General features: G+C 42.9%; 1 protein-coding gene across 2 annotated transcripts in view; it reads right to left on the bottom strand.

Annotated features, from left to right (window-relative positions):
- The window catches only part of UBE2F (ubiquitin conjugating enzyme E2 F (putative)), a 158,597-nt gene that overhangs the window by 39,787 nt on the left and 91,739 nt on the right, over positions 1 to 27,071 (bottom strand). The window contains exons 6-8 of one of the 2 annotated variants that reach the window (XM_038749772.1): positions 20,101 to 20,171; positions 12,389 to 12,446; positions 9,488 to 9,965 (exon numbers count right to left, since the gene is read on the bottom strand). In XM_038749772.1, the coding sequence (XP_038605700.1) occupies positions 9,906 to 9,965; positions 12,389 to 12,446; positions 20,101 to 20,171 (189 nt within the window). In that variant the 3' untranslated portion in view covers positions 9,488 to 9,905. Of the gene's footprint in view, positions 1 to 9,487; positions 9,966 to 12,388; positions 12,447 to 20,100; positions 20,172 to 27,071 lie in introns of those variants that run through there. The other variant, XM_038749771.1, reaches the window with a different exon arrangement.

Here is a 27,071-nt window from a genome sequence, read left to right as displayed (position 1 = left end):
TTTAGACTGTGAGCCCACTGTTGGGTAGGGACTGCCTCTATATGTTGTCAGCTTGTACTTCCCAAGCGTTTAGTACAGTGCTCTGCACACAGTAAGCGCTCAATAAATATGGTTGATTGATTGATTGATTCTCTAAGCCCTCCTTTCCTCCTCTCCCACTCCGTTTTGTGTCACTCTTGCACCTGGATTTGCTCCCTTTCTTCACCCCTCACTCAGCCCCACAGCACTGATGTACATACTCATAATTTACTTATTTATATTAATGTCTGTCTCCCCCTCTAGACTGTAAACTCGTTGTGGGCAAGGAACAAGTCTACTATCTTTGTTATATTGTTCTCTCCTATGTGCTTAGTACAGTCCTTTGCACAGTGTAAATGCTCAATAAATACGATTGATAGATTGAACATATACTGAATCCCCACTTTACGGATGAAAAGAAGTTTAGCGGAATTGTCCATGGTCACATGGCAGGCAAATGGCAAAGCAGGGATTAGAACTTAGGCCCATGCTCTTTCAAATAGGCCATACTGTTTCTCTGCCCTTTGCATGGAGCCCACTGTTGGAAATTAGGAGCCAGGGGTTCCCCTCCTTTCCCTGCTGTGTTCCCCTTCTGGCAGAAGCCTTGCTAAAGGCTGGCCAACTCCAGTGCACGAATGCAAGCTGCAGGAGACACTGGGAATGTTGGAATCTGGGTTCTGACTTTGGATACTGACCTCAAGGTCAAAGAGTGAGAGACAGGCTGTAGTGCAGGAAAAGCAGAATCAGTTAGCAGCATTCATTTATTCATTCATTCAATCGTATTTATTGAGCACTTACTGTGTGCAGAGCACTGTACTAAGTGCTTGGGAAGTTCAAGTTGGCAACACATAGAGATGGTCCCTACCCTACAGTGGGCTCACAGTCTAGAAGGGGGAGACAGAGAACAAAACATATTAACAAAATAAAATAAATAGAATAAATATGTACAAGTAGAGTAATAACGTACAAACATATATACATATATACAGGTATATACATATATACAGGCATCACAACAGGCAGCAGACCCAAAGGGCCTCTAGCTCAGAGAAGGGATTTTACTCTTGTTTTCCCTTGAGGACTGCAGAGACTGAGTCAGTGTCACAATAAGTAAAAATTGTTGGATCGTTATGTGTCATCGTCTCTTGATCACAACAAAAGAGAAGATTTGAATATTTTTAGAAGCAGCTTAATGTTTCAAATCAGTGACTGAGTCAGGGTAATCACTTTTATTACTCCAAGAAGAGGAACAGAAACTTGCTGAAGTCACAGACTACCTTATACCAACAAACAGGAGGAATCAAAGAGCATTCAGAATTCATGTGCATATCTTATAAGGGGAAATTACCTGAGACTGGCATCAAGTACAACAATACATCACTGGTATTTATTGAGCACTTACTATGTGCAGAGCCCTGTTCTAAGCGCTTGGGAGAGTACAATAGAACAGAATTAGCAGACATGTTTCCGGCCCATAACGAGTTTACAGTCTAGAACACTTGAAAGGCCAACTGCTCAAAAACTTGGTATCAATTGTATTTACTGAGTGCTTACTGTGTGCAGAGCACTGTGCTAAAGGCTTGGGAGAATACAATGTAACAGTATAACAGAGTTAGTAGACATGTTCCCTGCCCACAACGACCTTATAATCTAGAGGGGAAGACAGACATTAATATCAGTTAATAATGGATATGTATGTAAGTGCTGTGGGGCTGAGGGAGGGGTGAATAAAAGGAAGCAAATCAGGGCAATGCAGAAGGGAGTGGGAGAACAGGAAATGAGGCTTAGACAAGAAATCTTGATGGAGATGTGCGTTTAATAAGGATTTGAAGGTGGGTGAGTGATCATCTGCCAAAGAGGGAGGGTGTTCCAAGGCTTGAGGCAGAATGTGGGTGAGAAGTTAGAGGCGAGATAGAAAAGACTGAGGTACAGTGAGTAGGTTGGCATTAGAAGAGCGAAGTGTGTGGTACATTAAATGTCGTATGGTACATTAAATATTGCTTTTTTTGAAAGTGAATTCTCCTTGATGATATTTAAGACCACACAGTTAGAGATTGGGTTGGTGATAGAATACAACCACTTCTCTAAGGCAGTTAAATATCTGCTTATAATATCTCTGAAATAATGGCAAGTAGAGCTAATAAATACACTGAAAATGAACAGCCTTCTTCCTAATTCATTTGATTTCTTTAATCCTGCTATAAGTGTTTACTATTTGCCAGGCACTACTGTACTAAGCGCTGGGATAGATAATAATAATAATAATGGCAAGCGCTTACTATGTGCGAAGCACTGTTCTAAGTGCTGGGGGGATACAAGGTGATCAGGTTGTCCCACGTGGGGCTCACAGTCTTAACCCGGCACTTAGAACGTGCTCGGCACATAGTACGAGCTTAATAAATGCCATCATTATTATTATTATTAATCCCCATTTTACAGATGAGGTAACTGAGGCTCAGAGAAGTGAAGTGATTTGCCCAAAGTCTCGCAGCTAAGTGGCAGAGCCGGGATTAGAACCCATGACCTCTGACTCCCAAGCCCGTGCTCTTTCCATGGAGCCACACTGCTTCCCTAGATGTAAGCTAATCTGGTTGGATATAGCTCCTGTCCCACATGGAGCTCACAGCCCTAATCCCACTTTTCCAGATGATGTAACTGAGGCACAGAGAACTGAAGTGACTTGCCTAAGGTCACACAGCAGACAAGTGGCAGAGCTGGCATTAGAACCCAGGTCCATCTGACTCCCAAGGCTGTAGTCTTTCCACTAAACAACTCTGCTGCTTCTATTTCCCACTGTACCAGGAAACTATCAGCAAATATCTTGCTGGTCCACTCACTGCACTGTGGGGCAGAGAATGTGGTGAAGAAACGAAGTAAATCAGGGCAATGCAGAAGGGAGTGGGAGAAGAGGAAATCAGGGCTTATTCTGGGAAGGCCTCTAGGAGGACATGAGCCTTCAATAAGGCTTTAAAGGTGAGGAGAGGCCAACTGTCTGTTGAATATGAAGAGGGAATATGTTCCAGGCCAGAGGCAGGACATGGATGAGAAGTACTTGGTGGGCGGGGCGAGGGGACGGAGGGTCAGGTACCAGAATGAAAAGACTAATGTGGGACCCACAGTCCCAGCCATGCTGGCTATCCCTTGTGGGGATTAATGTTTGCCATGCCTGGGGCTGATTTCTCCTTGGCCTCCCTGTGGCTCTTTCCTTACGAAACTTGGGGTTAAAAGTGCTACTTCGTGTCAAGGGAGGCTTGTTTTTTGGGTTTTTTTTGTTTGTTGTTTTTTGTGGTGAGAGTGGTGGGGAGGGACTACATAAGCATGTTTGAAAACAGTGGAGAAGTAGCAATTGGAAAGTGAACACTTGGTGGGTAAAAGGGAAGGGCAAAATTTTTGATAAGGTGTGAAGGGAAGGGCTCGGAGACGGATGGAGAGGGTAGATGTTGAGAGGAGATGGGAGATCTCCTCTTGACAGAGTGTTGGAAAACATGGGAAGAGTCAAAAAAGGGGCAAGAGGAAAGAAGAACTGAGGGTGAGCAGGGGAGATTTTAGGGACATCTCACCTGATAACTTCAATTTTTTCATTAAAGTTTGAAGCCAGGCCATTAGAGGTAAGTGATGGGTGGGAGTGAGGGGCCTGAGGCGAGGGTGTGGAGGGGTGGGGGTTCAAGGAGGGAGTTAAATGTCTGGAACAGCTGGTCTGGGCAAGGGGGATGGGAGTGAATAGGGTCTAATCAAAGGCTCTTCAAAATGAAAAAGATCAGAAGAGACTGAATAAGACTACAGAGATAAGGAAGCAACATCTGTTATGTGCTTTTGGACACTCTCAAACGTACGCATAAATGTATGGGCATTTCTATTACCTATGTCGCCTTATACTGTCATCTTGAAAATTACAGAGGCCATTACCAATAATATGTACTCGTGATAAAATAAAGTCCTTTGAATAAACCTCCATATTTACTACACTGGTTTTTACCTTTGCCAATTCAGGCAATTCTTTCAGTTAAAAGCACCTAGTCACATGGCACCTAATCACAATGTCATGAGAAAAGTAATTTACTATAATTTAAAAATCAACCATGGCATTTTTATTATTGCCATGTGCTACAGTCATCCAGAGCAACTGCAGAAGCTACAACAGTATTATTTATGACACCTCTGAATTTCAAGACATATTGACACCACACACAATGGCAGTGTGACAAGTGAGTGGAAAATTGTTTCAGCAAAAATTATACATTCCAGTATATGACGACCTTGCCAAAAAATAAGTATAATAGCTGGGTGGGGCGTGTGAGGGGGGGTTGTTCTTTATTTTTAGTCCTGATTTCAACTGAGCAACAGGCATGCCATGGCATTCTAAATTGAACAAACCCACAGTTGCAAAACACTGAACTTGCAGTTTAAGCAGTATGGCCTACTGGAAAGAGCATGGGCCTGGGAGTCAGAGGACCTGGATTCTTCTCCTGCTTACACCACTTGTCTGCTGTGTGACCATGGGCAAGTCACTTAACTTCTATGGGCCTCCATTACCTCATCTGTAAAATGGGGATTAAGACTTTGAGTCTCATGTGGGAAATGCATTGTGTCAATCAACCAATAGTATTTGAGCGTTTACTATGTACAGACCATTGTACTAAGTGCTTGGGACAGTATAACAGAATAAACAGATATGTTCCCTGCCCATAAGGCGTTTACAATCTACAGAACTAATTACATGTCCAACCTGATTAGCTTGCATCTACCCCAGTGCTTGGTATGGTGTCTGGCATATTGTAACTGCTTAACAGATACCACTAGAAGAAAAAAAAGTCTCTTGCTATTGGTACAGACACCCAGTTTATTGAACTTCCCTCCCATTCGCTTCTGCTTTGCCCTTGCACTAGGATTTGCATCCTTTATTCACTCCCTCAGCCCCACAGCACTTATGTACATATCCGTAACATTTATATTCATATATACTCACATTAATGTGTCTCTCCCTCTAGACTGCAAGCTCTTTGAGGGTGGAAAGTGTGCTCACCAAGTCCGTTACATCTTAGCACAGAGGTCTGCACACAGTAAATGCTTAATAAATACGACTGATGCACACAATAATGCACACAAGCGGCAAACCCATTACTGCAACAGAATCTATCTACACTTGTAACCCCATGAGAAGTCTGTCTGTCGTCATCTCTAAAGGCAAAGAACAGATCCACATTTAGTTGACTTGCTAGAGCTGGTCTCCGCTCTCTGGAAATGTGAACTGACGAGGAAGACTCACACAGCATCTTTTTCTGGGTAAGGAAGGTGACTTGAGGCAGAGGAGAGACTGAATATAGCTTCAGAAAAATACGTTCTCCCCTCCTACCTGTGGTTTGTGAACCTATGTCAATTCAACAGTGATATTTGTAGTGTAAGGTATGTAACAGGTATTACAACAAGCTGACTTTTTCTTTGAAAATCCTGGAAATTCATTAACCCAAGCCTGTATCCACCAGTAGACCCTTATGAATGATAACATTTTGAATCAATCAATCAATCCACCGTATTCACTGAGCACTTACTGTGTGCAGAGCACTATACTAAAGTGCTTGGGAGAGTACAGCATAGGAGTTATACAGTTTGAAGACAATTGAATAATAACAGGATCATCTTGATGGCATCATTCAAATTAAGATTTCTCTCTTCTCCCTTGATATTCCCTCTCCATTCTACACTGATGCCAAAAGAGCAAGTTTTACCATAAATACCTGAGTAGGGAGGGCAGCATAAGTCATGTTCTGGGACCATTAGAGAGTGGGGAAGGGAGAATAAGGGAGCAAAATGGTATTCCCAGCTTCTCCTAGAGACTTTGAGCAGAGACGGCGTGGTGGATGTAGCCTGGTAGCCATGGAGACTGAAGAGTCCCACACGGCTGCAATCATTATTCTCTATGCTGCACTTCAGAAAAGAGGCCCATCTATTAAGATGTAGGATGCCTTTTCCCCCTTCAAGCTCACAAAACTCTCCCAACCACTTAGTAAAGTGCTCTGCACATAGTACGTGCTCAATAAATACTACTGATTGATCGGCACCAAGCTGTTCTCCTTCTTCCTACTCACTGCCTCTAGGAAGCCCTCCCCAATTACTTGTGTTGTCTTCCCATCCGTGCCAAGGCCTCAGTCATCTCAGCACATTCAGAGAGATATTTACTAATTTTGTATTCCATTTTTTATACACTCAGCAATCTTTGAACTTGTGGATTTTTATAGATTTATGCTTTCTTATCTATTTAGGTAGTGAGTACAGAGGGTGAAAATGACATCTTAAGGCTCACTTTCAAGTGTCTAATACAGGCATAATACATAATCTGTATAGAATTATTGCATTCATTAGGCACTTCCTAGGTTCTGAGCCATTTGCTAGCACCGTGATAAATGCAGGACAACCAGATCGGACACCATTTTTTTTCCTTGACTAAGCCACAGTTTAAGAAGCTGTGAAGGTTATACAGATAGATAAGCTTAATAGTCTTACAAGAAAGTACTTTGAAATACACTCAGTCAGAGGGTACTATGTTAAATACAGTTTAAAAGGAGTGCTGATCTAGGTTTAGAAGGGTTCAAATTGCTGAAATTGTTTGTAAGTAATCATGGAATGATAGAGGAAAAAAAGGTAGCAGAGCCAGTATGTTCAAATTTATTCTGACAGGATGTTACAGTCACCAAGGGGCTAAACACACAAAAAGAGACAACATAACGAAGAATATATATATATATATGTGTGTATATGAATATATACATGTATGTATTCTTAAAGAATATATACTCATAAATATATATTATATATTCATTTATATCCATAAAGAATATAAACATATATGCATTTACATACATGTATACAAATATTCTTCTTTATGTTGTCAAACTTGTCCACAAATGTTTGAAAAAAACAAGACATCTACTAGACAGGAATTCTGGAGCTCTCTAGAACTCACCTTGGAATTTTAATAAAACTGGAAAAAAATTACTCTTTTACATGTTTAAAGACATTTAAAGTCTTGAGCCTAAAAACTCAAAAAATTACAAAACTGGAATACAAATTTCCAACAAAATTTAATTTAATTTTATGAGCATTAAGCTAATTAAATTTAGGCTTTAAGTTGCCTGGCTCAGAGAAACAGATGAAACCTTTGACAAATGTGATCCTAACACTATTAACCCAGTAATTAGGTACAAAGGGACATATCAATGTCTCATACCAAGTTCCTAATGACTTCTGGAAAGAAGGATGAAGTGAGAGGCCCATCCTAACCTAAAAAGGAAATTCTCATTCCATGAATTGAACATCCTGTGGATTCTCGTAATTATTATGCTCTGCTTACTGGTTAAAGTGTTTCAGGAATAAATGGGGAAGGAGGAACAGACAGGCCATCTCATTCTGAGGGAATAATTTCATTTGTTCAGATCCTGCAGCACCCTCGTCTGGAACAGAAGAAGATTTGTGTGGAGGAGAAGTTTGGAGGGAGGAAGACAAACAGAAGTCCCCAGAAATAAGAGAGTAGGTGTGGGGAGGGTGACAGGCTGGACACTGGAAAGTGGTGAAGAGGAGAAACAGGCAACATTGAAGCTAGTTACCAGTCACTCAAAAACTAAATAGATAATAGATAGGTAATAGATAGATAATAGATAGTGCACAGAATAGGATGACACAGTTGGAAAAGGAATGAAAAACATGGTCCTTGGAAAGGGGAGACTGGTAGATAAACTTGAGTTAGAAGTGGAGAAGCAGTGTGGCTAAGTACATAGAGCCCAGGCCCGGGAGTCAGAAGGACCCAGGTTCTGATCCTGGCTCCACCACTTGTCTGCTTGTGACCTCGGGCAATTCACTTCACTTCTCTGGGTCTCAGTTATTTCGGCTGTAAAATGGGGATTAAGACTGAGAGCCCCATGTGGGACAGGAACTGTACCCAACCTTATTAGCGTGTATCTACCCCAGCACTAAGAATAGTGCCTGGCACATAGTAAGCATTTAATGTATACCATGGAAAAAAAGTAAAAGGAGTAGGTGAAAGAACATTATATAACAGGCAGAAGCAGGAATCATCCTCACATAGGCTTAGTACACATAGATGGATGAGATGGGTTTTACTAGATACTGACAAAGATCAGTTAGTCCATGATGCCATCTACACTTACTGATTTGGGAACGGGGAGAATTCAAAAGGCTTTTTAAGGAGAGATATTTTCACTAGGAGTATGCATTGGTATTTGAAGAACCAAGGGTGAAAACAGCTGAATAGAAACTTGGAATGTAACATTTTCAAGCTCTCATTTCCTTTTTTCCCCACTCCCTTTTGTGTCGCCCTGATTTGTGCCCTTTATTCATCCCTCATTCCCACAGCACTTAGGTATATGTCCATAATTTATTTCTATTAACATCTGTCTCCGCCTCTAAACTGTGAGCTCGTTGCGGGCCAGGAATGTGTCTACCAACTCTGATACATTGTTGTATTTTACTCTCCCATCACTTAGTACAGTGCTCTCCACACAGGTGATCAATAAATACAATTGACTATCACAAAAGTGAATTGTCAGTTTCCAGAAGTCTTTTTCTCCAGTTAAACACTTGGTGGTGATTTACCATGGATCGTTTTAAAGTCACTCTAGTGGCAATTCCAATTTCACCAAGTTTATAGAATGCACAGTGCATCAGGGGAGTTCATTCATTCAATCTGTGCAAAGCACTGTACTAAGTGCTTGGGAGAGTACAATATAACAACAGGCATATCCCTGTCCCCAACAAGCTCATAGTCTAGGGGGGAGATAGACATTAATATAAATAAATGAATAAGTAGATAAATAAATAGCAGATATATACACATACAGATACATTCATATGTGCTGTGGGGATGGGAGGGAGGATGAATGAAAGAGCGAGTAAGAGCGGTGCAGAAGGGAGTCGGAGAAGGAGAGGAGGGCTTAGTCAGGGAAGACTTCTAGGAGGAGATGTGTCTTCAATAAGGCTTTGAAGAGGGGGAAAGCAATTATCCGTCTGATATGAAGAGGGAGGGCCTTCCGGGCCAGCAGTAAGATGTGGGCGAGAGGCTGGCGGTGAGATAGATGAGATCGATCTACAGTGAGAAAGTCAGAATTAGAGGAAAAAGTATGCGGGCTGGTTTGAAGTAGTAGAGTAGCGAGGTGAGGTAGAAGGGGGCAAGGTGATTGAGTGCTTCAAAGTCAATGGTGAGGAGTATTTGTCTGATGCGGAGGTGGAAGGGCAACCACTGGAGTTTCTTGATGAGTGGGGAAACATGATCTAAATAATAATAATTATGGTATTTGTTAGGTGTGTACTATGTGCCAAGCACTGTTCTAAACATTTTTAAAGGAAAATGATTCGGGGAGCAGAACTGATTATGGACTGGAGTGGGGAAAGCCAGGGAGGTCAGCAAGGATGCTGATGCAATAATCAAGGTGGGATAGGATAAGTGCTTGCATCAGTTTAGGTTCTTGTGAATTTATCCAAACTCTTCCAATGGGTGCTTGAAATCAAGGCTCAAGAGAGGCATGAATGCTTATGCGTGAACAAACATGCTCAAAGAACTGCAATGGCTTCTCCTTAGTGGGTGGTAAAAAGATAAATATCAACTTCAACATAAATCCAACCATGATTATGCAACTGAAATCAAGAAGGCAAGTCTTCAAGTTGTATTCCTGGAATAACTTTCAACAGCTAATACCATCATCCTTTATCTCTTAGGAAAATCAACATTACCATTTGAAATATATTCCACATTGCTTGGAAAGTGAATGACTAGATTTCTCAGAGAGAATGCTGCGCATTTCAGAAAGAAAAAAGAGCTGTGAACGGAGTCACAAATGAAGATTCTTTTCAAACGGGGCTACAAAGATGAAAAAAAATCAGGAGTCCTGGAACGTGTCCAGATTCTGCTGGCCTTTCCAATGTGGAGATGGATGGCTCTATTAGGAAACCAATGATGGAAACAGATGTTATACTGTGCGAGGGTCTGCTCTATTCATAAAGCTGAAAACTAGAAAGAAAATAAGTGTTTATAAATGAACTACCTATGGAAGCCTAAGTTTCAGCTCCATGGGGGACACATAGAGGCTTAGCAGAAACCATACTGTGATATACATATAGCTATTGTTCAACAGTGAGACTGCATCTATGGATGAAGTGGTGTGGAAGATAATAATAATACTGGAACTTAAGTGCTTACTATGTGTCAAGCTCTGTTCTAAGCACTGGGGCAGATGCAAACTAATCAGGTTGGACAGAGTCCAAATCCCACTTGGGGCTCACAGTCTTAATCCCCATTTTACAGATGAGGTAATTGAGACCTGCGGAAGTGAAGCGACTTGCCCATGTTCACACAGTGGACAAGTGGCGGAGCAGGAATTCAAACCCAGGTCCTTCTGACTTCCAAGCCCGTGCCCTATTGACCAGGCCACGCTACATACCTGGACTATGGCTCTTCAGGGTGAGCACTGCGTCTTTAAGGAGACTTGCTGAAGCTCCACAGGTGTTGTCAGAGGGCCCAGCTGACCCCCCTCAATGCTGGATCACAGTGCACCTGCCCAGGTTTCATAGGAATTTACTTTAGGATTGAGAGAAGAGAAAAAATCTGTTTAATGACCAACAGGCTAGATGTTGGATTTGGTTTTGTGATCTGTTTCTGGAGTAGGGATGGCTGGCTCAGAACTATTCACTCAACCACAGACCTGTGCTACCTCTCTCAGATCTACCTATGATGATGATGTCTTGGGATGATGCAACTTCATTTGCCCGGCTGATGAAGATTCCTGTGAATTCCAGCTGGCCAAAAAAGGGTAGGGGGAGGACATCTGCATACTTGGTTTCGGGAATCCCCTCGGTGAACCATCCAAATAACAACAGCATGGTCTAAGGGAAATAGCACAGACCTGGGAGTCAGAGGACCTGTGTTCTAATCCCAGTTTGGCTACTTCCCTGCTGTGTGACCATAGGTAAGTCATTTCACTTTTCTGTGCTTCAGTTCCCTCACTGGCCAAATGGGGATTCATTACCTGGTCTTCCTCCTACTTAGACTGTGAGCCCCTGTGGGACCTAATCAACTTGTATCTAGACCTCAGCTCAGTACAGAGTAAGTGTTTAACAAATTTCACAATTTTTATTATTCCCAGACACAGAAAAGAAGCCAGTCCCGGATGCTGCGAAGATGCAAGCAGAGCCTCAGCTGTAGCCTTCCCCAAGGAAGGAACAAGCAGTCAAGTCACCTGACTGCATGTGATCCTCCATAAAAGCCCACCGTGGGCCGGCTGGAGCTGAATCCCCAGCACCCCATCTCCTGGGCCAGATGGGACAGAGGACCTGTTGAGAGGACAGAGGGGACCCGCAATGGCCTGCAGTTGACAAGTCTGCCCCGGCCCCAACTCACTGGCGCAGACAGTGGAGTCTTTTCAGTCATTGAGGAGCAGCTCACTTGCCCCAGAAGCAAGTTGACATTACCTTGATCTTGATTCATAAGTTTTGCAGAGGCAAAAGATTCGCCATTTTGAGGCTGAATAAAGGCAGGACTACATCCTAGATTTAGTGACTCTGTACATGTGCCCTTCAGTTCAAATTCCTTAGCCAGTGGAGACCTTCTGATGCCAAAGCTACTGACCCCCTACTATATAAGGAAAGGGGTACACATCTTCCTGCTCCCTTCCTTATAATGAAAGGTGTAACCACGTTCCTGCTCCCTACCTTACATTCAATTGTATCTATTGAGCACTTACTGTGTGCAGAGCACTGTACTAAGCGCCTGGGAGCGTAAAACACAACAATAAGCAAACACATTCCCTGCCCACCATAAGCTTACAGTCTAGAAGGGGAGATGGAAAGGTGTACCCATCATCCTCTTAGCAGCCTCGGTTAGGACTGCACCGGCCACTGGGACATATTTTCGTGTCACTCATGTCTGGGGGGCGGGGGGGGGAGAGGGGGAATGGGGTAGGGCTCCATGGTCTAGCAGGGGAAACTCTGCTAGATCAACAAGCCATCCAAGCAATTGATTGTACACTGTGCAATTTAAATCACAATAGCCTTTTGGGCCACCTTCACAACAAACGCAGAGAACTGACCGGTTAATTCCACTACAGTTTTTGCCAGTACAGTTTTTTGCCAGTGTGGATGACGACAATGTGAGCTCTCCTACAGGGGAGGGGTCTAGGTGAATTAGATGAGCCATGAAAATGTGTGTGTATCTCCTGGTTTAAAAACATTTGTTGTCAGACTGATATAAATGTTAAAAACTTGACGGCTACTAAAAGCACATTTGAAGGATGGAGGGGCCAACGCTGGTGCTGACAATGGAATACGATGGAAGATGGAACATTCTCAATCTGAAAATGCACTGTACCTTTAATGTTCTTGTGGGAGCCCACCCAGTGCCATCGATCGAATGTTCTCTCAGTAAACTGAAACAGACATGAAAACATACATCATTTACTTAGTCATGTTGTAATAAAAATGCATTAAAGAACACTAGGGAAGGAAGGAAGCCGTCACCTAAACAAGACAAAAAAACACCACTCAAACACCCTGGGGAAAGAGGGCAAACCTGTGGGTTGTGGATATTTTTTTCTGCTCAGAACAACTTATTTTTCCATGACAGAAAGGATGAATCTGCTGATTTGAGAGCACCAGCATCACAGATTACATAAAAACACATTTTAATAACCAAAGGACATATCCATTTATATTAGAACCAGATAATATATGTAGCAAATACAGTGATGCAAAAGCTTTGAGACAGTCCAACATTTATATAACTCCATTCCTGGAGCTTCCACATGCTTTGCAATATAAAGAAGGAAACGATAACAGAAATTTTCTTTTTCCCCCACAAACATGACCCACAGTAATTGAATTGGCCTGTTCTCTGAAATAAGTAAAATCCCACATCCTCCACTTTATCAAGAGTGCTTTTTTGTTTTAATTGGGAATGCACAACATTTTCCTTTTGGGGCCACCTCTGGTAAAGATATCCCCAACACCCCCAAATTGGTTACCCAGAGTATGGGTAAGTCACCAATGCAATGGAAGGGCCAAACAGCATGGGGGAGAGAAGAAAGACTGGCTGTTGACGATAGCGATAGATGGATGCCAGGTTTGGATGGGGCCAACGTCCCAAGGGTTCCAGAGGACTCTGGATTACCCATATGCTCTAGACTAAATCACTCCATACTACTACAGGATCTGCTCTGGAACAGGCCAGAATCCCCAACTTGGAGTAAGCCAGATGGCCTCAAGGAATGTCTTAGCAGGCTGGGCAAATGCCTGGCATATGCCTGCTGGATACACACTTAAATGATCATTATGTAATTAGGTTGGGGTTACCTTTATACGGAGGTGGGCCCCAAAGGAAAATGGTATGGATTCCCAATAAAAAACTCCACTGTTGATAAGGTGGGGAATGTGGTATTTTACTTATTTTCAGAGAACATGTTGATTCAATTACTGGGTTTTGGGGGGGGGGGGGGGGGTGTTATGTAATTATAGTAACCCCTACAGGTTGTTGGGATACCTGTTTAGGATTGTTCACACTTCTAAAGTGAAAACAAGGTGATTGGGGAAAGGCATGAGCTGACCCTAAACCAAAATTAGATTCTGGAACCTTGAAGGGGGAAAAACATTACCTGCATAAGTTACTTGGTTAAGTTCACTGTAGGCAGGGAGCCTGTCTACCAACCCTGTTGTATTGTACTATCCCAAGCATTTAGTACAGTGTAATGCATACAAGGTAACCACTCAAACACTGATGATGATGATGATAATAAATGCTGTCTTCAGATTTTATCATCTGAGCCCTCTAGTTTCTTTGAAAAGTGCTGTTTTTCAGATGTTCCTCTCCAAATATTGAAAGCTGCAATAATTGAGTACAAGTACTCTAGGCATGTGCAAGCTTTGGAAATCACAGAAAATTTTCCAAGTTCATTAAGACTCACTTCTCAACCTGAAAAATGCAAGCCAGGACTTCTTCCTTTCTGGAATTTTGGCCTAAGCCACTCTCCTGTCTTGCATGTTACCACTAAAAGCATTTTCTAGGTGTCCTTACTCTGATTGTGGTCCTTCTCTATTCAGAGCCCTCCAAAATCAAAATCAGGTTCAAAATGAAGCTTCTTCACCCAGTGGGTGATAAAAATACAGGCAATTTTTTACCCCAGGAAGTTGGGCTGATAGAAAATTTTGGTCCAGTTCAAGGAGGGATTTGGATAACATTCACGTGGACAAATCAACACTCGGGCTTTTCTGCCTCTATGGCAATAGATATTCTGCTACAGTCTTCAAACTCCACAACCTAAGGCCCAACTCTTCCAAGAAACATTGTTCTTCTTTTTCTTTTAATGGTATTTGTTAAGTGCCTACTATGTTCCAGGCACTATACTAAGCTCTGCAGCACTGTACAAAGCTTCTCTGATTATTTCGAACCAGTCATTAATCTACAGGCTCAATTTTTAATTCACTAAGTACATGCACTATATTTCTGCAGTTACTGAACCATATGTACATATCCACTTTACTAGCAGAATTACCTTGTCCTCCATCATGCCTGCAGATGACAACTCCACTACTTTCTTGAATTTGCAGAATGCTAAAATAAAATGTCACTTTTGTGGAATCTCAGCAGTCCTAATTCAGTTCTTCAGAAGCAGAAAACTGGTACATTTGGTACACTTGATCATAATAAAAATAATAATTATTATTTAGGTATTTGTTAGGTGTTTACTGCGTGCCAAAACCTATACTAAGCGCTGGGGTTGCTATACAAAAATCAGTACCTACATGGGGCTCACAGCCTAACTAGCAGGGAGAACAGGTATTGATTTATTCTTGTATTGTTCTCTCCCAAGCACTTAGTTCAGGGCTCTGCATGCAGTAAGCACTCAATAAATACAACTGAATGACTAAATCAATTAATCCCCATTTTGCAGATGAGGGAACCGAGGTATAGAAAAAATTACGGTGGCTTGCTCAAAGTCACACAACTGGCAAATGGCAGAACCGGGATTAGAACTCAGGTCCTCTGGCTTCTAGGTCCTTGCTCTTGGGAATAGCCTTTTGAGAGGAAGGGCCCTTCTCTAATGAATACCAGGGCACTATCAATCATTAAGCTCATTAAATTACTGTTTCAAATTGGACCTGGGAGATTTGGAGTTCGCTAACCTAGCTTTTAGGCCATAAAATATCTTCTTAAATATGCATTTTTCTTATACACGACAGAATGTGTTAATTTTCTGGGAGAACTACTGTTCCCATAATCTAGCCTTTCTTTTCTTCCCTCCAGCAAAGACCTTTGTGCTCCGTCGATAGTAACAGCCTTTTTTTATTCAACCCTAGGATTCCCGAATAATGACTGAATTTTGAATATGTCACAATAAGCACATAGCTGACTGGCAAAACTAGGGCATCAGACAAAATTAGCCCATTTGTAAGACACCATGCCATTTCCCCATCACATGCAATGATGGACAAATACCAAGGAGCCACCCATTCAGTCACTCACTAATATTTATTGAGTGCTTATTGTGTGCAAAGCACTGTACTAAATGCTTTGGAGAGTACAATATAACAACACCCACCCAACCAGAATTCCTTTGTTGTGGGCAGAGAATGTGTCTTATAGTGTTGTACCATACTCTCCCGAGTGCTTAGTACAGCACTCGGCACCCACTAAGCACTCAATAAATACAACTAACTGACTGACTTCCTAATTCTCCTACCATCCTACTAATGAGAGACCTGCAACTATCAGGGCAGGGGGCAAGATTCATTTCCCCAGCCGAGAAAAGAGGATTTATGACTTCTGTCATTCCCATTTCTTAAATGACCGAGAAAATAACATGTAACCGGATGTACTCCCATAAGAATTTGAATTCTTATGAAATGCTAGCAACTGATTGTTAGGGATGAGCTACAGAATTCCATTTATGTCCATTCAGGGCAATGGACACTTGCACAAAGAACGTGGGAATGTCAAGAGAGTCTTTTTGAGTAAAAATTATTCTATGCGGTGCCATATTGCATCCCTGCAGGATAATTCTAGAAATAGGTCATCTGGAATGCATCAAATAAACCATGAAGCTTCTAAACTATACAAGTGTTTTTTACACATTTGTCCTATTTCACACTGGACACTAGAAACTGGAGGGAGGGGGGCTGACATTTCATAGGAATGTTTTTCCTGAATTAATGATCTTCATTAGGTTACCAAACTTTCCTTCTTAAAATTCAATACTGGTCCCCTGCCACATTTTTATGGTATTGTTAAGCATTTACTATGTGCCAGGGACTATACTAAACACTGAGACAGACATGACCTAATCAGGTTGAACACAGTCCCTGGCCCACATTGGGCTCAAAGTCTTCATCCCCACTTTACAGATGAGGGAAATGAGGCCCACAAAAGTGACGTGACTTACACAAGGACAATGAGCAGGCAAGTGGCGGAGCTTGGATTAGAACTCAAGTCCTTCTGACTCCCAGGTCTGAGCCTATCCACTAGGCCATGCTGCTTCCCACCATGTTTCCCTTACTCTCCAGATTGTCAAGGGCTCTGCAAGAATTCCTATCTACCCATTCTTTGGGAAGAAGAAGCTATTGAAAGTAAAATCCTATCCATACAGGTTTGGTGTAGCCCGATACTCCAGTCTACACTGTATGCATGTAAATCAGTTCCTATTTATTGAGTGCTTACTTTGTGCAGAGCACTGTACTGAGCACTTGGGAGAGTACAATATAACAGACTTGGCAGACACCTTTCCTGCCCACAACAAGCTCATGGTCTAGAGGGAAGATAGTCCTTTGCTTTAGTGGTGCCCAGACTATTTGCAGTGCCTGTGGCCGTTTCTCAAAGCTACCGTGTTCTCCCAATAATCCCCAAACCTCTATTCCTGGAAAGCATTCCCTTTCCTAAAACAATAGTATTTACTGAACAACTATGTGCAAACCACCATGATAAGTGCTGGGCAGACCACAAAAAAAAAGCTAAGGAACAGACCTCTGACCTTAAACCATTTTCAATCTAATGGGATGAAGAAGGCAGACACAAATCAATTATGCAGTTAGAGCTCAAGGGGGAACAAAGCGACATCTGGTAGTAGCAGAGCGTGTAAGAAAGATGGGAATGATGAATAAGTGGAAGAAACAAGTGGAATAAGTGGGATTAGAACCCATGACCTTCTGACTCCGAAGTCTTTGCTCTATCCACTACACCATATACTCTTCTAACTGTATCACTCTTCCTACTTTCATCCCCCCGCCCCATACTCAAACCCATGCTTCCCCTGCCTAGAACTTCCCCTCCAAATCCAAAGCTCTCCCCCTCTTCAAAGCCTTCCGGAAGACTCAATTCAGCTTGGCAGGAGACATTCCCCAATTCTACCACTATTATCTTTGCCAGCACCTCAACCACCATAGTACTTCTCTTTTAGAAATGGTCTGTAGGATTTAGGTATCGCTTGATTGATGTATAAATCTGTAAAATGGGTATTCAGACTGTGATCCCCTTGTGGGATAGCAACTGTATCCAACCCGATTTGTTTGTATCAACCCCAGTGCTTAGTACAGTGCCGGACATATAGTAAGTGCTTATCAAATGCCATTATTATTATTATTATTATTATTACATAGGGAGGGGTGAAGAGCATAATCTGAGCAGTAGTAGGTGAAGAGAGCAGAGGTGGAAGGAAAACCTCAGATGTATTTGGTTGATTTGGACTGAAGTCAGAAAACCACTACAGGTTTTGAAGGAGTGGAGAGACATGTGCTGAAAGATGACCCTGTGAGCACAGTATAGTATATAATGCCAGTTGGCCTCTCAACTAGCTTTTCCCCTGGTCTTCACAGGAAAATACAAAAGAGCCTCCCCTCCCACCCAACACACCCACCCTTAGTCAGCCACACCGAATGGCATTGCTCAATTTAATGAAGTTAGGTTACGTGATTTTAGGTTTCATTTGAAGGCACACATCTGGTTCCAAGATGCTATAGGATCTCCTCAGTACTCTGAAAGATGTTTCACTTGACAACATACTAGTTAGGCAAGATCTGTTACTAGCCTCTTCCAAGAAGTTCCGTTGCCAGAATGATGAGAGGATTCTAAGAAGGGCCTTATTATCTCTGGGAGCCAACTCCTAAAACTAACTCTTAATAATAATAATAACAATAATAATAATAATAATAATGGTATTTGTTAAGCGCTTACCATGTGCCAAGCACTGCTCTAAGCACTGGAGTAGATACAAGGTAATCAGGTTGGACATGGTCCCTATCCCATATGGGACTCAGTCTTCATCCCCATTTTAGAGATATGTTAACTGAGGCACAGAGAAATTTAATGACTTACCCAAGGTCACACAGCAGACAAGTGGTGGAGCCATGATTAGAACCCATGTCCTTTGACTCCCAAGATTATGCTCTTGCCACAAGGCCATTCTGCTTCCCACTAATTATCCACACGAATTTAGGGGAGAATAATAATAATAATAAAGGAATTTGTTAAGCACTTCCTCTGTGACAGACACTGTAGTAAAACAAGAGATGTAGATCATACACACCACTGAATAGTTTTAAATTGAAAAAAAGAGAAGCTGACGTCAGCTACTTCTTCAAGCTCATGAAGGTTGGACGTGTGTCAGGTCAGCAGCTGTTAAAAATTTAAAGTTAGTTTAAGCTAAGAACAAAGACTTGTAGTGAACTCTTGGGATCAAGACTGTATTCAGGAGATACATTTTTTTCCCCAAGAGCTTTTTAAGCCAATTTCATGCATAAAGCAATTTAGTTTGATTTCTCTTCAACCAATATTAGTAATTACTCATCTTGACAGTAGTGTAGATTCATTTCCATTGGAATGAGGCACAACCCTCTTAACCATTTATGTATGTAAACAAAATGAAGTTGAAATAGGCTCCCAACTGAGCAGTGAATCAGATTCAGAGGCCTGAGAAGGAAGAGGACGTTGCAATACTTAGAGATTCGGCTTTGAAATTATTTTAAGGCAGGGTTGGCAGCCTTGGCCTGTAGACAAACTCTATCCTGTAGGAAGGATCCAAATGGCATTTGTGGGGTAACATGGAACCTCTAGCTTCAATCAATAATTTAACCATCTTCGTCATCATCAATGGTATTTACTGAGCACTGAGTACAGAGCACTGTACTAAGTGTTTGGGAGAGTACAGTGCAGCAGAGTTGCACTCAGAGTTGCTCTCAGCCGAGTGCTGGGTTGCCCTTAGCTCTTTTTTAAGGTATTTGTTAAGTGCTTACTGTGTATCACGCACTATACTAAGCGCTAGGGCAGATACAAACTAATCAGGTTGAACACAGTCCATGTCCCACATGGGGCTCACAATCTTCATCCCCACTTTACAGATGAGGGAACTGAGGTCCAGAAAAGGGAGGTGACTTGCCCAGGGTCATACAGCAGACAAGAGGTGGAGCCGGGAGTAGAACGCCAGGTCGTTCTGACTCCCAGGCCCGTGCTCTATCCACTACGCCACTCCACTTGCCACATTTAATTGAATAGCATGTGAGAAGCTGACCTAGCCCAGGCGGTGGAGCCCCAAGCCTAGCCCTGAGTTGGGGGCTAGGCTGAACTTCTGGCTCTGGGCCATTCTGGTCTAGCCTAGGAAGACAGACGGAGGACAGACGGAGGCCAAAGACTAAAAGGTTGCCCGCCTCTGCTTCAAACTTCAGTTCAAATGATTTAATTTGGGAATGAAATGAACTTTAGCAGTCTCAAGCACAAGGAAGTGCAGTATGGCTAAGTGTATAGAGCCCAACCCTGGGAGTCAGGAGGACCTGGGTTCTAATCCTGGTTCTGCCATTTGTCGGCAGTGTGACCTCTGTGCCTCAATTACCTCATCTGTAAAATGGGATTTAAGACTGAGCCCCCTGTGGGACATGGACTGCATCCAAATTGATTAGCTTGTATCTACCTCAGGGCTTAGAACAGTGCCTGGCACATAGTAAGTGCTAAACAAATACCATTAAAAAAAATGAAGGACAAGAAGAGGTTAGCCCCCCCCCCAAAAATAAAATAAAAAAAACAATCGCCCCCACTCTCCCACTTACCTTAAACAGATTTCACCCGTCTCTGTGATGTTGGGGTGCCAGATCCGGGTCAAACATTTTACTTTTGGAGGCTGAAAAAGGAAGAATAAAAAGGCTACAGTAACATTCTCCAATACTGTCAAAATCATTATTGCAAACAAATTCTGCAGTAATTAAAAGTTCATGCTCTGGCCCGCTGTCAGGAATCTGGTTCGACCCGGTGCCCTGTGAAACAGACATGGTGCCCCTCACCCGGAGCTACTGCCTCTGCCCGACCCTCTCCCAGCGCTATGGGCTTTCATTCCTTTCCATTTTCCCCAAGATCCAGGGATGGAGCCCATGGGTGGAGCTCAGTCGATCCCGGTAAAGGGACAGAAAACTTGTGCATCCACCAAGACTTTGCCCAGTCTATTTCTGGAACTGCTGCTCTGATACTAAGGACAAGTTTAGGAGACCCTGAGGAAAGGGTACTGGGAAAGAAGAACGGAAGCAAAATGTCTAAAGCAAATTGTATTACTCTGTATAATAGGAAGACCAAGAAACTTCAAGTCAAGGCAAATCAGCCTATGCCCAAAGCCTCAGAGTCCCCAATGTGAGGAGTCAGAAATAAATCTAATGGGTTCTGCCTCCTCTCTTTGTAGATTTATCTTCTCTGCCTAAGACTTATGTGAGAATCATCAATAGAAATGTGGATTTGGAAAACATTGGGAGGAGACAGACAACAGTGCATACTTTAGACCATAAGCTCAATGTGGGCAGGAAATGTGTCTACCAGCTCTGTTGTGTTGTGTTCTTGCAAGTGCCAGTACCGTGCTCTGCACAGAGTAAGTGCTCAGTAAAGATCCCTAATTGATGAATACACATATTTGGCAACTTGGGTTTGTTTATTTCTGCCAGTAGATTGTAAGCTTTTCTTCCAGTAGATTGTAACCTCCTTGAGGGCAGTGTTCATGCCTTCAACTTTTACTGTATGTTCCCCAAGAATCTAAAGTATAGTATTCTATACACAGTAGGCATGTAACAAATGTTACTAATGATGATGTAGCCTGGTTCGATTAATTGTTTCTCTTCTCTAAAACAATGAAACTGGAAAATAATGGTTTTCTAAACAAAGGTGCTGCTTGGTGAGATATGATGCAAGAAAAAGATAATCCTTTTCTAGAAAATCTTCTCTATAGCTATCTGTACTTCCATCTGACCCCCTAATCAAGCCACTCTAATTACACCACTGAACTTGAGACTCATTAGCCAGCTCTCTTACAGAACAACAAATTCCACTGGCATTTGTACACAGCCAGTAGAAAGAGCACAGCTCAGAGTCAGGAAATATAAGTTTGAGCCCCAGCTGTGCTAGGAGGCCACGGGCAAGTCCCTTAACCTCTCGAGCCTCAGTTTCCTCATTTGTAAAATGGGGATGTATGCCAGGGACTACATAGCCAATCTCATAACCTTATATCAACCCCAGCACCAAGTAGAAAGTACTTATTACATAATCATTATTATTAGTATTGCACATGCAGGGAAAAACAGCAGCAGTGTTTGCTTTTAACAAATTTCAGCCAGAATGGCCACTGGCTCCAACTCCAGGCTGGCCTATCTACACTGATTTTTTTTGCCAAGAGCATGCGGCTGTTCCCATTGTTTGAAGTATGGTTTCCCTTGTTCCCAGTTCTCTGTTACTGGGTGCTCCAAGTCAATCCACCACAGAATAATTACCTAGGTATCCTCCTGGGCATGGTACAATCTTTCTCGCCTACCTTGTTCTTTTTTTTTAATGGTATTTCTTAAGTGTCAAGCACTGGGGTAGATAAAAATCAATCAGGTTGGACACAGTCCCTGCATACACGGAACTCACAATTTAAACAACAGGGAGAATGGGTATTACACCCCCATTTTACAGTTGAGGAAACTGAGACATCGAGAAGTGACTTGCCTGAGGTTGTGTAGCAGGCAAATGACAGAGTCAGGATTAGAACCCATGTCCTCCATATCCCCAAGCCCGAGCTCTTTCCACTAGGCCATGTTGCTTCAGTGTCACAATCAATGGTCAGGTGGGAGAACAAACCCATAAAGTGAAGTTTTGCTACGAAAGAAATAACTTTGCCAGTTCACTCCACAGTAAATATATTGTCTGTCTCCTCCATCAGATTATAAACTCTTTGAGGGCAGAGAATGCATCTTTTGCTTCTGCTGTACTTTCCCAAGTGCTTAGTATCCTGTACTGCATCCAGTGAATGTTCAATCAATACCATTACTACTAAGGTCCCGCTGGCCTTCCCGATTTGTCTATCCTGTATTCCTGGATAAAGTGCACTGTACGCTTAGGGACCAGAGTCTGGTGATCCCATTGAATTATCTGATGCTGATGAAAATCTCTGGAACTGTGTGAGGTTTCCCAGGTGCCAGCTAGTAGGACAAAAGCCTCAGTCTTCTCTTGCCTTTGTCAGTCCATAGTACTGGGCTGATTTGGCAAAGCTGAGCACAGTCACCAGCACCAGGCAGTTTCTGAGTGACTGTCTCAATGACTTGAAGTGCGGGGCTGGAAGATTTCCAAGGGTTGGCACAATCAGTGAGCTGCCTTTGTACACAGCTTTGTCACATTAAGAATGCCTTCTTTTTGTCTGGGAGCCCAGAGACTGGCAGATGTGTGATTGCAAAGTCAATAACTCAAGGCTATTAGTCTACAGTGGGAAGATGAAAACATATCACGTACCTCTCATCACCATCATCAATGGTATTCATTGGGTACTTACTGTATGTGGAGCTTAGAAGTGCACAGTATAACAAAATTGGTAGACACAATCCTGGCCCACAATGAGTTTTCAGTCCACTTGTCAATAGTATTTACTGGGTGCTCACTGTGTGCAGAGCACTGTACCCAAATACTTCAGAGAGTACAATACAACAGAGTTGGCAGACACGATCTCTGCCCTCAGCAAACTTACAGTGTAGAGGGGGAGACAGGTGATAATGTGACTAAATCATTTATAAATACATAAGGTACAGATATGAATGTAAGTGCTATGGGATTGAGGGTGGGCGAGTATCTATGCCCAAATGTCACAAATTTAAGTGCATAGACAATGTAGAAGGGAGAAGGAACTGGAGAAGCAGTGTGGCCTATTGGTTTGAACACGGACCTGGGAGTCAGACAGATCTGGGGTCAGAAGGGCCTGGGTTCTAATCCCGGCTCCACCATTTGTCTCCTGTCTGATTCAGAGCCAGTCCCTTTATTTATCTATGCCCTAGTTACCTCATCAATCAAATGGGGATTAAGTCTGTGAGCCCCAGTGGTATATGGGCTGTGTGAAACATAAATCAGGCAGAAACTCCTCACTCGGGGCTTCAAGGCTCTCCATCACCTCGCCCCCTCCTACCTCACCTCCCTTCTCTCCTTCTACAGCCCACCCCGCACCCTCCGCTCCTCTGCTGCTAATCTCCTTACCATGCCTCATTCTCGCCTGTCCCGCCATCGACCCCCGGCCCACGTCATCCCCTGGGCCTGGAATGCCCTCCCTCCCAACATCCGCCAAGCTAGCTCTCTTCCTCCCTTCAAGGCCCTACTGAGAGCTCACCTCCTCCAGGAGGCCTTCCCAGACTGAGCCCCTTCCTTCCTCTCCCCCTCGTCCCCTCTCCATCCCCCCATCTTACCTCCTTCCCTTCCCCACAGCACCTGTATATATGTATATATGTTTGTACATATTTATTATTCTATTTATTTATTTTACTTGTACATATCTATTCTATTTATTTTATTTTGTTAGTATGTTTGGTTTTGTTCTCTGTCTCCCCCTTTTAGACTGTGAGCCCACTGTTGGGTAGGGACTGTCTCTATATGTTGCCAACTTGTACTTCCCAAGCGCTTAGTACAGTGCTCTGCACACAGTAAGCGCTCAATAAATACGATTGATTGATTGATTGATTGATTACCTTGTAACTACCCCAGTGCTTAGTATAGAGCTTTGGCACCTCATAAGGGCTCAACAAATACCATTAATAAAAAGAGGGTTTAATTGGAGAAGGCTTCTTAGGAGATGTGACCCCTCTCTGTTTATACATTGCTCTGGCTACTTCGGTGACCAACAGTTGATATCCAGGACAGCTTACTTTTTAAGAATTTTCTCATCCTGGAGGATACCTTTTTGAACCAGTGTTCCAGGGGACAATAATCAGCAGTACCAAGCCGTCCATTCTTTTGCCCTGGACGCAGCACCTGCAGTGAGTTGGCTGACTGGAGGAGGGACCCCTTGGCCACAGGACACACAATCTCTGGGCTGCCAACTCTGAAGCAGGCAGGCTGCCGGTCTCACCTCCGCAACATTGCCAAGATCCGCCCTTTCCTCTCCATCCAAACAGCTACCCTGCTCGTTCAAGCTCTCATCCTATCCCATCTGGATTACTGTACCAGCCTCCTCTCCGAGCTCCCATCGTCCTGTCTCTCCCCACTTCAATCCATACTTCACGCCACTGCCCAGATCATCTTTGTCTAGAAATGCTCTGGGCATGTTACCCCCCTCCTCAAAAATCTCCAGTGGCTACCAATCAACCTATGTATCAGGCAAAAACTCCTCACCCTCAGCTTCAAGGCTCTCCATCACCTCACCCCCTCTTATCTCACCTCCCTTCTCTCCTTCTACAGCCCAGCCCACACCCTCTGCTCCTCTGCCGTTAATCTCCTCACCATGCCTCGTTCTCGCCTGTCCCACCGTCGACCCCCGGCCCAAGTCATCCCCCTGGCCTGGAATGCCCTCCGTCCGCACATCCGCCAAGCTAGCTCTCTTCCTCATTTCAAGGCCCTACTGAGAGCTCACCTCCTCCAGGAGGCCTTCCCAGACTGAGCCCCCTCCTTCCTCTCCCCTTCCTCCCCTCCCCATCCCCCCGCCTTACCTCCTTCCCCTCCCCACAGCACCTTTATATATGTATATATGTTTGTATGTATTTATTACTCTATTTATTTATTTTATTTGTACATATTTATTCTAATTATTTTATTTTGTTAATATGTTTTGTTTTGTTCTCTGTCTCCCCCTTCTAGACTGTGAGCCCACTGTTGGGTAGGAACCGTCTCTATATGTTGCCAACTTGTACTTCCCAAGCGCTTATTACAGTGCTCTGCACACAGTAAGCGCTCAATAAATATGATTGAATGAATGAATGAGCAAAAAGCTTTCATGGAAGTCTTCGCCACCAGCCCAGAAGCTGGGTAGCGGTAGGTGTTTGGAGGTGAAAGGTCACTTGAGGCTAGAGAACAGGTTACTATTCTGACAATACAGACCTAACCAGGATGTCTGAAACATAATCTTCATGGGTTGTAATTGTGGGAGGAAGAGTGAAGGGAAAGGACAAAAAGTGAACACAGAGAGAAGCAGCAGCGTGGTCTATTGGATAGAGCATGGAGCTGGATTCTAATCCTAGCTCCACCACTTGTCTGCTGTGGGACCTTGGGCAAGTCACTTCACTTCTCCAGGCCTATTACCTCATCTGAAAATTGGGGATTAAGACTGAGAGCCCCATGTGGGACATGAACGGTGTTCAACCTGATTGGCTTGTATCTACACCAGAGCTTAGTACATTTACTGGCAGAGTAAGTAATTGAATACCATTTAAAAAAAGTAAAAGAAATCTCCACATCTCTATGCCTTTTTGACAGGCCAGAGGTAGTCTTTCGCATTTTTACAATTATTCTGGGCTTGAACATTTATATCCTAGGCTCTAAATGCCTTTCTACCCTAGGGCTTTTGATCAATGTAATCTTGAATTACTCTGATTAAATTTTGACCACAGAGAAAACTACAGTCGACTCCATTCAGCCACCACTTCTCACAAACAAGAAGTCCCTGAAGGAGAATTTTGACCAGAGGCTTAAACACAGCCGATAACTGATATTAATGATGGTATATGGGCTGATTTGCTAAATAGCTCAAAATGGTAGATGGAGGTATGTATTATCCCTTCCTTTCAAATGGAGCAGCTAGAGAAAAATAGTCTACATATGATTTAACCAAGATCCCATTGAAGTCAAAAATCTCTTGAATTTCAAGTCTGACAATGTGCCCTCTCAATCTCAATCCCTGTCAAGAAACTACTACTGTCTGAAATGATTTAAGAAATCATCTGATCTTTTTTTACCTTTCCCACAGCTTAAAAAAGAAGTTTTAAAATTGTAGCCCAATACAAGTCAAGATTACGCTTCTGTGTACATAAAATATTCACATGTTTTGGAGTGCACTTTTGATATAGTTTCAAGCTTGTCCCAGTTTTGGACACATCTCCTGGGTTTTCAAATTAGACTTTAGCTATCATTTTGTCAGCTATGCTCTTAGCACTCATGTAATTCACAGATATCCTAAATGAAAACACTTCCTTGATTTGAGGAGTGTCGCCCAAAAGGATCATTAAAACAGGATCCATAGATTTCTACTTTGAATTCAAAGAAGATGTCACTGACGGTGGAAATCATCTCTGAGTGAGTGTGTGGCTGGAAAGGCCAATGTGCGACTCAGTTGCGTTTGCTTTTGTTGGAACCTGTCAACTCTGCTCTATAGTACTCTTCCAAGCACTTAGTGCAGTGCTCTGCATATAAGTGCTCAATCAATCATATTTATTGAACACTTACTTTGTGAAGATCACTGTACTAAGTGCTTGGCACAGTCTACAATTGGTAATGATGCTAAGAGACTGACTTTCTTCCAGAAGCTCATGTTTGGCGATCTCCTCTTGCCTTTTGATGGTAAGCACAGTCCATAAATGATGCCACTGGCCCGGCTCAAAGAGTCAGAGGGAATACTTTATGTGAGGTTCCGGGTGCCCAGCCTTTGAGAAGGCTGGCCAGTGCTACAGCACTTTAGTCGGCAAGGTGAGGCTGGAGACTCTACAACATGCTTTCACCACGCTCGGTCGTTTCAAGGGCATCTCAAAAAAAATCAAACCAGGAAATTCTTCTGAAAATGGTCATCTGTACACGGTTGGCCTTTTTCTCCTTGCTAAATAAT

This window comes from Tachyglossus aculeatus, chromosome 7 (assembly GCF_015852505.1).
Source record: "Tachyglossus aculeatus isolate mTacAcu1 chromosome 7, mTacAcu1.pri, whole genome shotgun sequence".
NCBI classification, from domain to species: Eukaryota; Metazoa; Chordata; class Mammalia; order Monotremata; family Tachyglossidae; genus Tachyglossus; species Tachyglossus aculeatus.
Note: the sequence above shows the minus strand (reverse complement) of the source record. Positions and strands in the feature narration are given on the sequence as shown.